Raw genomic sequence first — 17,667 nt, 5'->3', positions numbered from 1 at the left:
AGGGCACGTGCTACCACGCCCGGCTGATTTTTTGATTTATTGTAGAGATGAGGTCTCGCTGCCCAGGCGGGTTTTGAGCCCGCGGGCTTAGGCAATCCACTCACCTCAGGCTCCCAAAGGCGCGGGATGACAGGCTGAGCCACCAAACCTGGCTCAAGCTATTTTTTCTATCAGTCTTCATTGGTGACCAAGGTCAATCCCTCGGGCACTGAAGCTGCGCCGGACCAGTCTCAGTGCTCTCTCTGATCTGTTACCCCCACGCCTGATTTCTGAAAACCTGCAGTTGTGCATGGTTTGCTTCACTCTCTACTTCTAATGCAACGTCCAGTCTGTGCCTTACATCCCCGACTGGGTCATGACAAGGTCATTTTAAATGTAATGGCTGCTCCCACTACACTGTGCTAAGCACAATACTGTGTACTTAACAGTTGCTCATTCATGTACAAACAGCACGCGGCCATTCAAACAGCTGTCCAGTCCTTCATATATGCGTGTATATGTGTGCGATGGATGTATGTGATCACGTGATAGAGATAGGTGCAGTTGGCCCTCTGTATTCATGGATTCAGAATATGCAGATTCTAACCATCCCAGGATCAAAAATATTCAGAAAAAAGAACTCAAGCAAAAGCAACACATCAACAAAAATGACACAGCATTTGCATCGAATTATGTATTCTCAGTAATCTAGAGGTAATTGAAAGTATACAAGAGACTGCGCATAGTCATACACAAATACTCCGCCATTTCATGTCAGGGGCTTGAGCACCACAGACCTTGGGCTGGAGGGCCCCTGGAACGCATCCTCTGTGGAAATTGAGGGACGGCTGTATATGTGCACATCGCTGTCTGCATACACATACATTCATATAAGCAGATGTGTAATTTGTCTCACAGAAATAAAGGTTACGTGCAGTATGGCTCAGTCTGGGGGCCCCATCAGAATCCCAATGTTTTTGTTGGGTTCCTCTTTTCCAACCCTGTGAGTAGAGACATTTTCCAATCCCTAGCCTGTCTTAGAGTCTAACGAATGAAAATGATTTAAATGTGTGTGTGTGTGTGTACGTGTGTGCGTGCGTGCAGACCTCCTAATGTCCCTTTACTCTGCCTCAAGCATGAATTTTTTTTAAATCTGGAATATTATTGGAAAAAATCCAAAAAACGATTGTTATCATCGTAGATTTCAATTTTTAAAATAACAACTGATCAAATAATTTCGGTAGGAATTATTTGATCTTGAACATGTAACTCATGCATGTCTTTAGATTGATGCTTATTTTCATATGTGTGTGGGAGCTTGTGCTTTACATCTTGAGCATAGTTGTAGCATGCTTAGCATGCCAGAGAAATGCTAGGCAAAATGTTATTGCTGACAGTGAGGAAAACCGGGACTCCGGTGCTTCTTTTCTGCGGGTGCCTTTATGGACAATGTTGCGATCCCTTCTCCTAAGCTGAGCACTCTCTGTCCTCATGTGTCTTCTCCAGGCTGCTTGCTGACACTTGCCTGTTCTGTCCCTTTCATTCGAATGACCATTGCCCGTCAGCAAATGTTCCTAGACCACCTACACTGGGGCATCCGCATTGCTGGTTGCCTCCCCCTGCATCATTCGAAACGACACACATGAGTTTAGAATCCGACTTTGCACACTCTCCTCTAATTTCCCTCCCAACATCTTTTTTGTGCTCATAGCCAGTGGAAGTTCAGGTAATGGTTACCGTCCCTCTTCGCTTCTGTTCTTCTGTAGTTAGCCACTTCTAAGTACACACATTTTCATCTATACTAGTTATCTACTTTTCCAATTCCACTGACACTTAGCTCTGTATTATCTTACTGAGAAGTTATAAGCCCTGGCTCCCTAGATTTTGTGTGACTGTTGTTTTCAGAAAAGTTCCACTTGAAGTAGCACCTAGTAATAGTCACAGCAGTTTTTTAAAGTTAAAAACGAAGCTATTGTGGAAATTAGGAGCTGGAAGGTAGGGGAGATACGGAGGGTGTTTTCATGCTTTAATTGTGGCCTAATGATTTCAATAATTGACAGTTGTGGAGGTGAAAGCAACTCCCTCTTGGATGCTGGTCGCCATGTTGACTTCTGATTAACCTCATTTCCAGGAAGCCCTCCAAGATGTCCATGTTCTTTGCCGTTCCTTTTGTCACAGCACGTGCTTCCTGTGAATCCTGGCTGTAGGTCAGATCACCCTTGATGTTGTCACAATTGTCCTGTGCACCCCTTCTGAAGCATGCCCATCCTCCCCTAACGGTCTACAAGCTCTGGGTCTGGGGGGCCATGGGTAGGGATCCACCATCTGGCCTTGCAGCCGCCCAAGACTATGACTTCTGTCCCAAGTCCCTATTGACTGTTTCTTCCTAAGAAACTGGGTTTGTCATCCCCCTTCTTTGACCTCAGCTTCCTGGGCCTTTGAGGGTGGGTTTCCATGGACCTGCTCACTGTGGAATGACAGTGCACAAAAGATTTGCAGAAAAGCTGAAGGAGCTGAAAAACGTGACGAGCTCTGATCTGGTGCTGGAATGCTGAGCTCTGATCTCCATGGCAGTCTTAGAACATGATTTAATCAAGCAATTTCTCACTGTACTTTGTTTTCCGTTATTTCCACAGAATCCCTGGGATTTGAATGATTCTTTTCCAGGACTCCACACTGGCTTTTTAAAAACCACAGCAAGGCATGGCTGACAATACCTTTGGGGTCACGAATGTGGAGTCTAGGGCCGGCTGAGCTCTGACAGTTTCCAGGAGAGTATTTTCTTTTTCCTTTTTTTTGAGTTGGCGTCTCACTCCATCGTCGCCCAGACTGGAGTGCAGCAGCCGCTCCCGGCCACCGCTGCCTCGACCTGCTGGGCTCCGGCGATCCTTCCGCCTCAGCCTTCCAAGGAGCTGGAACTACAGGTGCACACTACTACGCCTGGCTCGTTTTTTGATTTATTGTGGAGATGAGGTCTCGCCACGTTGGCCAGGCGGGTCTCAAACCCACAGGCTCAGGCAATCCACTCACCTCAGCCTCCCGAAGCGCTGGGATTACAGGCTGAGCCACCGAGCCCGGCCAGGAGAGTATTCTCAAAGGGGACTTTACACAGTGCCGCTCCCATAAGATGCCCCAGGACATAGGGTTTATGTCACATAAGGCTTGAACAGATTTGTGAAGGAGTCAAGGAGTAAAGAAACTTCACCTCCTCAGTCACGGGACATCCGCTTCTCTACCTTCTTCCTCTTTGTTTTAACTGCATGTTAAGATCCCACAGGTTCTTTTGAGAGAACAGACTATGGATACTGATGGTGTAGAGGACACGAAGTAAGAGAACACCGAGGTTATTGTGGGAAACCTACGTGAAGGCTTTGCTTACGGGCACTTTCCACCGAGTTCCTAACATTCATCAGAAACACTTTGCTAGAAATCAGTGCAAGAAGTAACAGAGGATTTCTATGTATGATGGCAAAGGTTAGTCTGTTTTTACTAATCTGAGTATTTTATGTTTGGCAGCGTCTCAAAACTTGTTTGTAAAGGGAATGAATAAACAAAAAAAATTAGGTTTGTCAAAAATAAATTTTTCAGAAACACCGTCCAAATAAGTCACTATCTAAAAATTGTCCAAAAAATATTCTGTACTCCCTAGAGGCTTGTCCCTCAAGGTATTGTATAGGCAAAGAGTGTTCTGGCACTCTGGGCTAAGAGTAGGTTCAGTGACCTGTGACTTTTCTGTCCTGGACATACAAGGAGGGACCCCCCCCCCCATTGTGTCTTTATTCTTACATGTTTAAACTTCAGTCACCTTCAAAGCACTCTCCATTGGTGCAATACACATATTGAGATGCTTTTTGAACCTGTCAGTTTTGAGGACTTTTAGTGCTTCTGCCGTTTTCTGTTTCACCTCTTCCACGTCAGCAACAATGTCCCCTTTGAGGGAAACATGCAAACGTAAAAGTCACTCAGGGCAAGATTCGATGAATAGGGAGTATAGCGCATGGGGGGGTCATGCTGGTTTGGGTCAAAAAAGCTGCTGGACACTCAGTGCGATGTGGGTAGGGGCACTTGTAAATCACCCGTCATAAGATGGGCAAGTGCATTGAAAGAATCTCCAAAAAGATTTTACTGAAGCTGAACGCAGCCTCTTAACCACAACACGAGCTGGTACACAGATGCCAGTGGGTTCCTAGACACTGACCTAGTGGGGGAAGCCTGCACTACAGGGGCCTGCCTTCCAGAAAATAATTCCCATGTGGGGGAGTTGCCCCTCATATATGTATTTCTTTATATATCTGCATAGTGTGATGACTGCAGGGAGAAAAAGCGTTGGCTTGACTAGTGCAAAGCCTGGTCACCTTTGTGGTTCTCCAGAGCTTACTCACAGGCCGTGTCATGATTCTGCCTGTCTCTGGGCCCTTGACAGTTTGGCAGCACTCCCTTGTATCCAATCCCTCATCTTGCCTGTGAAGCTGAAGGCCCAGACTGAAACTGCCCTACACTCATTAAAGTGAAAGAGACTTCAACACCTCTGCAGTCAACATGTCTTCTCCTCCTGGCTAGCCTTTCCATGTACTTTTCTTCTGCATTCTCTCTTCTTAAAAAACTATTGGTCAAATAAGTCTTGCTGATGCATAATATTAGTGCATATCTATGAGGTGTATGTGATATTTTGTTGCATGTATAGAATAGGTAAACAGAGTCATGGCACGTGCACTGTTCATCACCTCGAGTATTTATCATTTCCAAGTGTTGGAAACTTTTTAAGTCCTCTCGTCCAGTTATTCTGACATATAAAGTTCAGTGTTGTTGACTATGGTTACCCCACTTTGCCCACACTAGAACTTATTCGTTCTATCTGCTTGTACCCTTTGATCCAGCTCTCTTCATTCCTCCCCTCCCACCTTCTTTTGAACTCTTAAAACCCAGTTTTGTGATATTGCGTAGCTTCATTTCCCATCTTTGCTGTGAAATGGAGTTTAGCGTGAACTTAGCTGCCCCCTTCTATGAGAAGAGATAAAGTGTATCTTCAACAATTGAGAACACTGAATATCATTTCTTGCTTATGTATTTCCTATACCACTGACGCAGCTTTTCTCTAGTTAATAGATACACTAGTCAAGAGAGTATGGTGTGTTAGTTCAATAAACATTTCTGATAATTTTGTGCTTCTGCTATAATAAACACAAATTCCATAAGGCTGTGGTTGTTTTTAATCACCCTGCCATCACTCTGTTGGTAACTGATATATTCTGTCTTTAATCACATAAATTATGTACCACTATTGTACTTATTAATGCAGCCTCATTTGCAATTACCTTAATATTATTTTATTCTCATATTATTAAGATAAGTTAAATGGAACTCTAAAATGTACTGGCCACTTACCGTGTGCTTTAGCAATATTTTAAAATAGTTTTAAATCTGGACTTAATTTTCTCCCCTTTTGTTGTCACTATGATTATTATTTTCAAGAACATAGACATTACTTCTCTTTATTTTTGGAGAGAATCTGACTCTATAGTTTATAGTGGAAAAGAATAATATAGTTGTGAAGTACAGTGAAATAGGACATTTTTCTTTTCTACTCAGTCCCTAAGGGTGTGTTCAACATCCAATATAAAATAAAGGCATAATTAGCTGTTCTAAAGTAATTAAGAAACGCCCACTTTCTTCCAGTTCTCATCCTTACTTCTACATTTCACACAAGATGTCTGTGTGGCACCTGGCTACGTGTCTCTGGTGTGGAAAAGGCCGACGATCTGGAGTGCAGAGCTGATCAAGCAGTCTCAGCAGTGTCAAATGCGTGTCAGACTCTCCATCAGCATCTTGGAGTCACTCCTAGAAGTCTACACCAATTCCTACTTGTCGCCATTGAAACCATCACTGGATGAGAAACTGAAATTATGTGTTTGACCACAAAATGTTAATGTAGAGTGCTTAAAGAGACAATAAGGTCTGTTTTTGGTTTTTCTAAAAGCAAGTGTGTTTTACATAAATAGCTTTTTTACAAATTTGAAATGTGAATATATTTTATTTTTTCCCAGTGAGTACACAATACACAACTTTTTTGACAATAACTATTAACCAATTTTATGCCAATTTCTTTGCTGATCTAATAACATCAAATGAAATACACTAAATTTAGATGTCGTTTGGTGACTTAAATAAACTACAGTTAAAAAAATCCATCTATAAAACAAAGTTATAAAAAGTCTACCCACGGCCACAAAATCCCTTTTCTTGCAACACTTTGAAGTCACATTAAATGCTTTTGAAATTATGAGACTAAAAAATTAGTGAATTGAACGCCATTTTTTAAAAAAGTATGGTGTTTCAATTGAAGTACACATTAAAGAGAAGCAAAGCAAAGGCTACTTCACCTTGACGATACTCTGGAAAGACATGTCACTCTACACCAACTCTCGCCATGTAATTCCATCAACAATACACACAAGCAGATGAACACATTCGTGCATGTTGTGGTTCTGCATATCTTTAATACTGACACACAATCACTGAAGAGAAACCCAGTTAGAGCTCATTGGTATTGGTATCATTATATTGTCAATGGATGGTCACATAAACTTATTGAGTAGAAATCGGGAGGTGTGCCATCAGAGCATATTACAACCCTCCAACTCACATCCCACTGAAAATGCACGTGAGGCCCCGGAGCTTTGAACCAAGCCACAGAACGCCATTGCATCTGCTGTGCTCCTCACAGCAAGTCAGCGTGTCATGTTCTCACCACCCTTGGCTGTGTGATACCCTCCGTGTTGTTCCGGAATGTTCTATGCCCTCCCTTGAACTGGGTTCCAGTCCTGGGAGGGAATCGATTGCTTTCATGTCCCTGCACTGTCCCGCCTTACTTTAAAAGCTGCATGGCATCTGTCTGGAGGAGGGCTGGGGGACCCTGCCTGCCACACTGGCATACCTGAGTTGGGCACCGATACAGCTGTTTCCCCAGAGACTTGGCCTGCTGGGATCCAAGCTGTGCTCGTGTTGGGTGTGGCTGCACAGCAGGATGGCCTAGGAGCGCGAGATTAGAGGACACTCTCCCAGTCGGCTCCCTTCCCGTGGCTAGTGCGGGCTCTGCTTAGATTTCAGAAGTTGAGCTCTGTGACCTTCCAGCCACATTCGTTGAAGCAGCTACAGCACGAAAAACTAGGGTGGCTTTTGCCGCGCGTGCATCTGTTCACATGTGACTTGCACCCATTCGTAGCTTCGAACAGGTAGGCTGATGCAGGTGTTGACCGCGGTGGTGTTGGAATTCATCTGTGCAGCTACGCATTTCATCTTGGCCTTCACCTATTGGAGTCTGATATGTTGGGTACATGACTTGAGCGGCTAATTTCTTTAAAACTAGATTTGACAGGCAACCTGGGCGAAAAGAACCTTCCAAGGAAGCAGGGGTCTGCCCTGACGTGGTCTCTCTGTAACTGTTCATCCCACTGGACTACGACAGTCAGGAAGCGCTGCGGGTCTACACCGCCTGCTCCACGGGCCGCCTGCACACTCGCTTCATTCCAGGCCTCGGCGTCTCCATCGCCCGCCCCACGAGGCACCGGGGACTCGAGGCTGCGTGTGCTGTGCGGCGAACCAAGGTGTCAGACGCTGCTGGGCCCCAGAGGAGCGTGAGGGGGGAGCACACAGACACAGCCCCTTAGACGTGTGCTTGCCTTTAAGTGGGGAAAGATGGAGCAGGGGGCTGCCGAGATAGGAACGCGAATGCACCCGTCCCAGGGTGGCGAGTGAGGACATGTCCGTTCTGCGGAAGCTCTCCCCCTGCCTCTGTGTCACTGGCCCCGAGACAGCGAACTCATGAGGATCCAGGTCCTGGTGAAACATGTCCATTAAAGGGTGCGGGAAGCGTGTCTCGGGACTCCGCTCTCGTCCACGGCACCACGAGTCTGCTGGGGCCACGGAGGACATCTCGCCCTCCGCTTGCCTGTGTGGACGCGGGCTCAGGGAACCCAGAGGACGGGGCCACGCAGCTCCAGCCTCCTGTTCTGTCCCAACACAACACAGGCGGGGGCTGAGCCGACGATGTGGATCTGCTCCAGGGGTCCCGCAGTTTGGACCCGAGCCCATCATTCCATGGAACGACACGTCAGAGGACAATGAGCAAGGAGAGACAGCAACGCGCTTCAGGACTGTGTGGGAGCACATGGCAAATGCCACGATGGGAACTTTCCGGAAGGTTCTACGCAACTGGCTGCCCGCACCTGTACAGTCGCTGACACAGACTTCACAGTCACATTCATTCTGAACCTACAGGGCTGATGCTCGGGAACTTCTCGTTCTCAAAATCGTGAAAACAAACGACGCGGGACAATCGTTCATGTCCACTTACAAGGTTTGGTTTTATTTAAAAAGTTTATAAACATGCATTTTTCTCCCTTTTAATTTTTCTTTTCAACTTACCCAAAGTGGGTCAGATGTATTTGAGCTGGTAGCCAATTTCTGAGAATGTACCATAGAATACTCATTCCAATAAATCGGCTCTCTGTGAACAGAACATAGTCCGAGCACTGCTTTGTGAGCACGTGCAGAGGTGGCTACCCATCTGAAGGCCTAAGCTCCGCTTCTTAATCAAATAAAACACAGGCCTGCCTCTAGACTGTGTTCTTGCCACAGAGTCGAGGGTTTGAGGGGCATGGCTCCCCGCTCCACATGGGCTGCACGTGCATTCGAGAGAAGAAACAAGAGACTGCAATAGAGTGTGTATTCGGAGCAGCCCAAGTATGCCCTAGCAACAAATTGCTTCTTTGACTATTTGCCGGATATTCTGGAGTTCGTTTTGCTTCTTTCCTTAGGGACCCTCCTATGACATTCTGACGTAAAGAGTTGCAGTGATTAATTATGTTAATTCGGAAAATTCTTTTAAAAACCTGTACTACAAATACGGTTCCTGCGAAACACCTTAATTTAGCTTCCTTTTGCTTGCTGGCATTCTTAGATGGGTCAGTTACAATGAGAGGTACAGTCAATGCTAAGTAAAACTTTCATGTCTTTTTTTAGCAAGTTTAGCACATCTTTGCTACCTGTGTATTTCAACGCATCTTCAGCCTTGAGACTTCAACTTCCTGCCTATGAGCCCTGCTTTTGTCAGTAGCAACAGCCCCCTTTCTGGTTTGATTTTCACGCACTCAGTCCCTGATACTCAGAGAAGACTTGCCAACACCCTCGCTCCTTTGCATCTCGCTGTCTCTACCCGCCAGTAAAACCCTCTGCGGGATGGGTCACGACCCGCGTCCGCCCACCAGCTCACAGTCCAGAAACTCCCTTCACATTCAGTCTTTGTCTTCATGTCACGAGGAGTAGAGATTTGTGCTTATCACCAAAGAAAATCGCAGTGCAAAATCTAAACATAAAAGTCACACAAGTAAAAGTTAATATATGGCACCACAGCCTATGAATTCACATAGAGTACAACAGACCAATAAGGACAGACAAGAGTATGAACAGAGCCAGAGAGGGTGAGCTTGCATAGCAACGCACAAAGAAATTATATACAGAGGAAATCCTTTTCTTCCTGGAGGGTGAGTTCTGCTTTCCTGCTTTTTCTGGACTCCTGACAAGAAAGAGTTAAGGTGGGTGGTGTACTTAGAGAAGAACACGAGGAAAACATCTGTGGGATCTGTGTGGCTGTGAGTCTCTGCCATTGCATTTACAGTTCGTTCATAGTACATAAATAAGGACATTGTTCATTGCACTGGGTGTGACATCACTTCCGTGAGTTGGGACCCGGCGGCCCTTCGGAGCAGCTTTGTGTGTCTTCTCTCGGTTACTCTGAAAGAGACAGACAAAAACCCGGATTGGAGCTTACATTTCAGTGCACTTCCACATGGCCCAGCATAACCAAGAGCAAAGCCGCCAGACAATCCACAAAAATAAGGTCGTCCGTTGGATTGCTTGCGTTCGAGAATGTAAGTAATTTTATGTGAAGGAGATGAGCAGCCAAAAGAAAAGAAAAGAAAAGAAAAGAAACAATATGCTATTTGGAAAATTTGAATTCAAGCATAACTACTTTTGGACCACTGTGAGTCAGTCATTATTTTAAAATAACAGTTAAAGAAAAACCCAAGTAGCTTTCCATCGAATAAAAATGACAGACACATCTTCATTGCCAGATCAGCAAGAGCCAACAGTGACGACCGTGACATCAAGACTCAAGTCTCCAGCTTGGGAGTCACGTTCCCTTTCATCCCCCACGGAACCCTCCAGCAAGTTGATTTCTGGCCGTGAGACACAGAACTGGTAACTTTCCCGATGAAAGTAGCACAAGGAGCGCAGTGTATTTGACTGGGACATTTTTATCACCCAGTATTTTGCATTTAGAAAACAGATGAGCTATACAACCTCCCCACGCCAGCTCTTTATTCATAAAGAGAAATTTATTTACAAGATGTGATTATGATCAAATCAGTGCAAATTGACTAAAAATCAGAAGTCAACTCTTCAAGGCTGACTACTCAAATTTACAAAACTCAGTAAGCTGAGAGCAAGCGGAGAATGAGGAATTCCTTGGGAGGGCTGTTAAAACTGCCAAAAGGCCAGGATGCCCTCCTTCCTTTATTGTGCTCAGCTAGAAAGGCAAAGAAACCGACAGAGCGGACTGCTTTTAGTTTCACGTGTACATAGTAAGAGTCATCGCCTAAATGAAAACCATTTTCTACAGCGCACATCAAACTCGCAATAGCAGAAGTACCTATTTCATGGACTCCCATAAACAAGGAGCGTGACGACCAGGCTTACTCAAGATCCCAAACTGCTGTTTCTGTGTGGCCGGGCTCCATGAGCCGGAAACTTGCTGACGGTGCGGCCGTGCCATCGGTCCAGAGCTCCCCCTGCACCCCCAGCCCAGGAAGCCCCCAGGGGCACTTACATAATTCACCTGTAAACTGTCCTTGGCCGCTGGGGCCCACGTAGCCCATGTCAAGAAGGTCACCGACGCTGCGCGGGGGACCGCCTCGCAAGGGCTCCGCTTTCCTGGGGCCAGTGGAGCCTTTAGAGGAGGCCGTGCCCGAGGAACTGTGGCCGCCCGGAGAGGGGAAGCTGGGCTTGCTGTAGGGGACCAAGGTCTCGTCTGAAAGAGAAGAAGCACAAGGGCTGCGCTGAGCAGCCGCGTGGGGCCACGCGGGATGACGCTCCGCACGGGCTATTTCGGCCGCGCAGGCTTGAGCGGAAGGAAAATGACGCGGCCTAATCGGGGCCGGATATTAAAGGAATTTCCACGCGCAAGCAACGTTTCCTACAATGGGGCCTGAAGCAGGATTCAATGAAGAGAGATCTCGGGATAAGCTCACGGCCGTGGACGGTATTTGCAGAATTTAAATTCATTTTGAGAGAGCGCGGCACACAACGAACCACAGTTGGCGTAACCGAGGCGCACCTGAGCATAATCTCCAAAGTTCAGTGAGGCTACCACTTAATTTTCTTGTTAAGAGTCAAGTGACATGGTTTTTGTTTGGGGCTTAAATTATGGCAACCTTTTCTCAATCGATTTAGATGAAGAACGATGTATGAGTTCATTACGTGCGCTTTTTAAATTTGGGTTGTTTCTTGGGACAGAAGTGCGTTATTTCAAGGCTGCGTATTTCCTGAACAGAAAAAGAGAAACTCACACCGTTGAATAAGCAGCATGCCAGTGTTCCTTTGTTGTACTTCCTCTCTGCAAATAACTCACAATGTGTTGCTATTTAGTTACTTACCACCCTGAGCCGTTTATCGTCGTCTTCCTCTCTCATTCTCCTACCTCTCTCCCCGCCGTGTGCTTGTTTCTCTTTCTTTCTAGGTGTGGGCCATCGCCACAAGATCCATGCCAACTGAGTGTGCTATTTCTGGGCTTGGACAGTCCTTCACCACAAGGGTCCCGCGACTCCTCCCTCACGGCCTGAATGACAGAACCCTCTTAAGCATGTCACTACATGGAGAAATTTAAAATGGTCATCTTGGGGCCCTTACGCAAATTGCATTTCCCAAAATCTGAGCACTGAGTTGTAGCAAAATGTGAAGACGGAACGACGGGCAGAGGGGACAGCCTGCCGGGAAAGATGAAGCCCACCCAGCGAAAGGCATGAGGACATTTTCTCCAAAGCTGTATGGACGTGTGCAGCTGGCTACTCAGTGAGTCCTGCCATGCAAAGATGTCCCGGAAAATGTGTTTCTACGTCAGGCTCCCGCACCAAGAACACGTCTAACCACAAACTGCGAAATGAATCCCGTGACACTTCCAGGAAGCTCCATCTGCAAACGAGAGCTTTGCCCGTGAAGTGCTAGCAAGTAACCTTCCTGACTAACAGTTGGAGAGAGCGCAGGCCTTGTCGAACCGACCTCACTTGAGGATGCTGTGATCGGGTGTGTCTTTGCAGCTCTGTGATTTCCATTAGCTCGCCACCTATCTGACTGACGTGAGTTCTCCTTTCAATAACTGGTTACTACAGTCAAACTGAATGAACTGGTTGCAGGCAGAGATTGAAGTGACACAAAAGGTGGTCTAAAAAGTACGCAAGATAGACACCAAGAGGCCAATGCCACCTGTGTCCTGCGTGCCCCAGAAGGGTGTGAGGCCTCGTGGGCTCACAGATCTGCAGGGGGCGGCTTTGGGGCTCAGCCCCTCCGGAACCAGCCGTGGGCGCGTGCTGGGAGCACGGCCCAACAGCCTGACTCAGCACTTGGTGGGAGGCAAGGATGGCTCGGCCCCCCAACTGCCACTTCTAAATACCTGGTGGAGAAAGCGGAAGCTGTCCCCACCTTCTCGGGACTCGAGAAAGCAATGTGACCTTTGGAGCAGCACACACCTGGGCCGGCACCTGGCTTGTGTGGGGCCTTTCGGACATCGTCCTGGCGGTCTGCGGCGCGTGTCCACTCCTGTGCGTGCCGCGGCCACTCTAGGGAGGCTCTAGCTGCAGCGTCCAGGGAGCCGTCTGTGTCTTCCACGTGGGACGCGGGCTGTCCCTCTAGGGAGGCTCCTCGCCCCTCGGCTGCGGGGTCCGTGCCGGCAGCCTGCTGGCTGGGGCCTACGAGCTGCCTTAAACCCTGACCTGGTGGGGGGTCTGGTGGTGGCGGAAGATCTAGAAATTGTGAAGAACGTTTAGAGGGGGCTTACATTCAGTGAGAAACACATGTTCTGGTTCGATGCCCTCCTACAGGCGTCCCCCACGTAAAATAAATGGGGGCATCACAGTCAGCGATTCCCATCCACAACGCATACTCGTGGTCTCTTTGCCGCCCTTGGGCCCCAGCGCCACTGGGATCCAACGGGCTGGCTTTGCCCAGGTGGCCAATGTGGACAGTGCTGCCAGCGGTACACGCAGGCTGTCACTCGAGGTGTGGGTGGCAGTTCTTGGGTCGTATGCAATCCATTGTCCAGCCCTCCCTTCCCAAAGTAGAAATACCGTGACACCAGAAATCCCTAAGAACAAACGCTTTCCTGCCAGTCTCCACAAAAGGTGTCACTCTCGGGAAATCAGGAACAGCATGCTGTCATACATGACATGTGACAGCCCTTCCTCATACACATGGCCAGTTAGCCACCATCTCAGGGTTAAGCTAACATTTATTAAACACAATTAACATTCGCCTGACAACCAATTCTGGCTGTTCGTTTCATGAGTTAGCTAATGAGTTACAACTAATACATTATCATCTTCCAACATATTAACTTTCGTAAGTAATAACCAAAGCTCAGAGCACAGATTGAATATGCTTTATGTTGCCAGAGGAGACGATGCATCATGGAAATCTGACAGGTAGTATCTAGAACAGATAATTTTCTGGAAAAGCTCTTTCAAATAAATATCAGATAGGAAAAATTAAAAGTTCAAGTGTCGGCTGATTTTTCATTTCCTTTTTGTTAACTCTTAGATTGTGATACTTTATATTTTAGAAATTTTCAGTTGTGAAATCATAGTCCTTTTTTATAACCTTTAAGTTTGTGTTAGTTTTGAAATTACTTTGCTGAAGATTTTGAAATCTTCTGAACATTGATTTGGATCATTTTCTTCTAGTTTTCCTTGCATGCTACTGCTAACCTCTGTGTTCATCCTTAGAGTAATTATTTCCTTTATTCAAAAAGGCCGAATACCACTGATTCCATTCATAGAGGCTACTGTCCATATTCTCAGCAGTTACTTCCCATGCTCTTTTTGGAAATGTGTTCTCTTGTTTCTAGGAATATTCTGTTTGTGGACTTCAGGAGGGAAGTGTATAAATGCCTTGTACAGAAGAAAGCTTCCTCAAGGGAAGGCTATGCTTTTTTAAGACCTGCATAAGCTTCACACACTCTGCTACGAACAAATGGATCTGCTCCTCCACTGAACCAATCACAGTGGCCTCCGAGCATCCACCCCAAGTCCCCAAGTCAGGGCAGCATCCCGTCCTTATATACATCCTCCTGTTGGATTACGCATTGCTGATGATTTTGTGCATGGCTGATATTGAGGGAACAGGCTCTCTGCCTGGGAGAATAAAGTTGCACTTGGAACATTTCTTCAAAAATGAAGAGCTAATCCAATATCGAGATATCTGTTTGTCTGATAATCCAATGAGTTTGGTGTTTCCTTTACATTCGGTAGGACTGACTTCCTTCATTATGTATTATTATAAATGCAAATTAATTATTTCATTTGAGTTATTGGACTTAGACTGCCAGTGAGGAGAAATTATTGCATTTGGTCAGAATAACATAGCTTGTCATTGATTTTATTCTCCATCAGGGAAACGTAATTTTTAAAATGACCAAAATGGCATCTGCTTAGGCCAGCTAAAATTCTGATTACTATTTAATTTGATCTAAAATTATACAGCTTCATAATTAAGTAATATCCTTGGAGTGTGTATATTCTAAGAAGAAAGGACATTGCATGCACACTGAAATGAACAAATTGGAAAAAGAGATGGGATTAAGAACGATGTAGAAAAAACCAAAAGCTTATAATCAAATATATTTACTGAAATTAAATTTAATATTCATCTATGTTGACTCATGGCAGCTAAGTCAATTCACTGCAGGAACTCGTTCTGCCTGCACACAGTGTCCAGGAGACAGGTGCCACCCTCCTCTTCCTCTTGCGGGGATGCGAGTGGAGACAGGAAGCCAACGCTCTCCAGCCGGGATCCTCCCGCCAGCACCGGACGCACGGAGCCACATCCAAACCAGAAAGCGCAGAGTTGTGTTCAAAAGGCTGCTCACACGTCACGTCCCAGCGGGGCCCTCGGCCGTCCTCCAGGACGTGTGCCTCCTTGGCCGACCTGCCCCACCCCGCCGCCATTCCACCCTAACCGGCCAAGACTCTGGAGGGCTCTGACGTCCTCGCCGCATGGCCTCGGCGAGTCTCATGGACGGCTGCCAGCCCCGCCTCCAGAATCCAGCCTCCCGCATCACACCCACGGACTCCAGCTTGGGGTGACCCCCACGTCCGTTCCCTGCGTGCTCCCACAATCCTCGGCGAGAGCCTGGGTGTACACCTTGGCCCCGTTTAGTGCGTCACAACGCAGCAGGCAGAGTGACTTTTAAAAATAAAAAACGTCAGGAAGATCATGTTTCTCCTCTGCCTTAAACACACACACACTCGCATTCATACACATGTGCATGCACACTCATGCCCGCACACATACATATGCACCCCCATGCACACACACAAATGCAACCCATGCACACACGCACATGCACATACCCATGCACACATGTGCACTCATACACGCGCACACACATACACACACACACTCTAGTGGCTTTCCATTCAAAGTGCACACACACGCGTGCACACACACACACACTCTAGTGGCTTTCCATTCACAGTGAGGGCAATGTCACAACAGCTCTTGGAGGTCCTTGGAGCACAGCCCACCTGACCTGCCTGATGCCCCGCTCTAGCCCACTGCCCCCCACCACTACGTCTCCTTCCTTGTCACCCAGCAAGCCTCAGGCTTCCCTGACACCTGGAATGACCTTTCCTCAGACATCAATACTGCCCTCTGCTGAAATCCTTCCCGTCTTTTCTCGGAGGTCAACTCCTGGGAGAAACCCTCCGGAGGCCCTGCTTAAACGCCTCCTCTCGACACCTGAGCACCCCAACTTCCTTTGTGTGTCTCCCCGCAGCATTCATCACCATCTTGCCGATATTTTTAATGACGAAACACCCATAACCCTTTGTGGAATGCCGGCAAATCTGAAAATTTAGAAACCTAATTGTTTTGTAGAGATGTAAGCAATACATTGACCATGCTTTAAACTGGGAGGCGGCTTGCTTTAAGCCAACATTCTGAGGAGCTTGCAACAAAAATGTTCTAGGAAGAAAACCAGGTCTCTATTTTGTTGAGTTACATTGTATATCTTCCACATCTTCTTCTGAAAAACCACAGAAAATATATTTACCTAGCTTTTATTTTTCTCTTTCCACAATATCCAGATCAGGAAAGCTGACACAACGATTACTTTATACGTGTGCAACTAGCAAACCAGTGAGAGCAGTCCTCTTTGTTTAGAGCGTAAGATGGACCCTTCAGCCTGCTCCGGGAGCCCACTGCCTTCAGGACACGTGGGCCGAAAGGCAACCCCACACACGTCTACTTAGAAGGAGTCAGCACCTCCACGGCACCCTCAGCCACCACACTCGGCAGAAAAGCTTCCCAGTAAAAGCGAAGTGGGCTGGAAGGGGAGCGAGCCTGAGGGCTTCCAGAACAGTCTGTTTGGCTTTTCAGTCTTAGCATTGCAAGGTCACAAAAGAAAGCACAAAGGTGGCTGCAAGCTAATAAAAAACAAACGCTTTTCTTCTTTCCAACCAAGCTTCCTCTGTCCTCTCGTGCTGAGTGTGGGCATGTGCTGGACCAGGTCAGAGCTTCTCCAAGCTGGATGGACGTGCGGTTTGCCGGTGGCACCTCAAAAGTGCCCATAGCTGGGTTTACCCTAGAACACGTAAGTCACAGCCTCCGGGGCATATTCTAAGAGCTCTCCGGAGGGCTCCGATGGGCATTTGCAGTGCATCCTTTTGGTGTTTAACAGAACTAGTGCCGGATAAAGCCTGTGTACTTACAGGGGATCGTACAAAGAAGGAGAAAGAAATTTACCTTTAAGTCTGATGTCATACAAGGCAGTTTACGTGCCTTATGTTACATATTCCTAGAGTAAATCTTCAGGATAAATATTTTTATTCACACTTTAAAAGGTATAAGAATTATGTTGAAAATATAGGAAATAGACTATGCTCTGGAGAGTTGATGGAACACTCATTGTTGAACGCGGACACCTCCTGGCAATATTACGTTTCCTGAAGCTAGCAGTGTTTGAGTCAATATTCCAAGGTTGGATGTCACACATAAACAGAAAGACTGAAACAGATCAGCAATCGATGGCCCATGGGCCAGATCCAGCCGCTGCCTGTTTTGTCAAGGATGCTTTATTGGAAATCAGTGACACCCATTCTTTTATTTCTTCTCGAGTTGCACTCCTACAGTAACAGTGTTAAGTACCTGTTGCAGAGACCACATGCCCTAAGAGCCCAATGTCAACTCTCTGGACTTTAACAGAAGATGCTGGCTGGCCTTTTGTTATGGGGTGAGTGTTTGTGTGCCCCCAAAATCCATACGTCAAGATCCTAACGCTCAGTGTGGTGGTACTGGGAGGTGGGGCCTTCGGGAGGGGACAAGGCCATCAGGATGGAGTCTCCACGAGTGGGGTTGGCA

At 46.8% G+C, this 17,667-nt stretch overlaps 1 protein-coding gene across 1 annotated transcript in view; it reads right to left on the bottom strand.

Moving 5' to 3' along the window:
- Positions 1 to 8,317: 8,317 nt before the first annotated feature.
- The window catches only part of ROBO2 (roundabout guidance receptor 2), a gene marked incomplete at its 5' end in the record, with an annotated part of 485,855 nt that continues 476,505 nt past the window's right edge, over positions 8,318 to 17,667 (bottom strand). The window contains 3 exons of the mRNA XM_021711978.1: positions 8,318 to 9,771; positions 10,868 to 11,068; positions 12,783 to 13,055. Coding sequence (XP_021567653.1) covers positions 9,770 to 9,771; positions 10,868 to 11,068; positions 12,783 to 13,055 — 476 coding nt within the window. The remainder of the gene's footprint in view (positions 9,772 to 10,867; positions 11,069 to 12,782; positions 13,056 to 17,667) is intronic.

Source organism: Carlito syrichta, unplaced genomic scaffold (genome assembly GCF_000164805.1).
Source record: "Carlito syrichta isolate Samal-C Ts95f unplaced genomic scaffold, Tarsius_syrichta-2.0.1 Scaffold302973, whole genome shotgun sequence".
In the NCBI taxonomy this organism is placed as follows: Eukaryota; Metazoa; Chordata; class Mammalia; order Primates; family Tarsiidae; genus Carlito; species Carlito syrichta.
The sequence above is the reverse complement of the archived record's forward strand: the minus strand, read 5'-3'. Positions and strand labels throughout refer to the sequence as shown.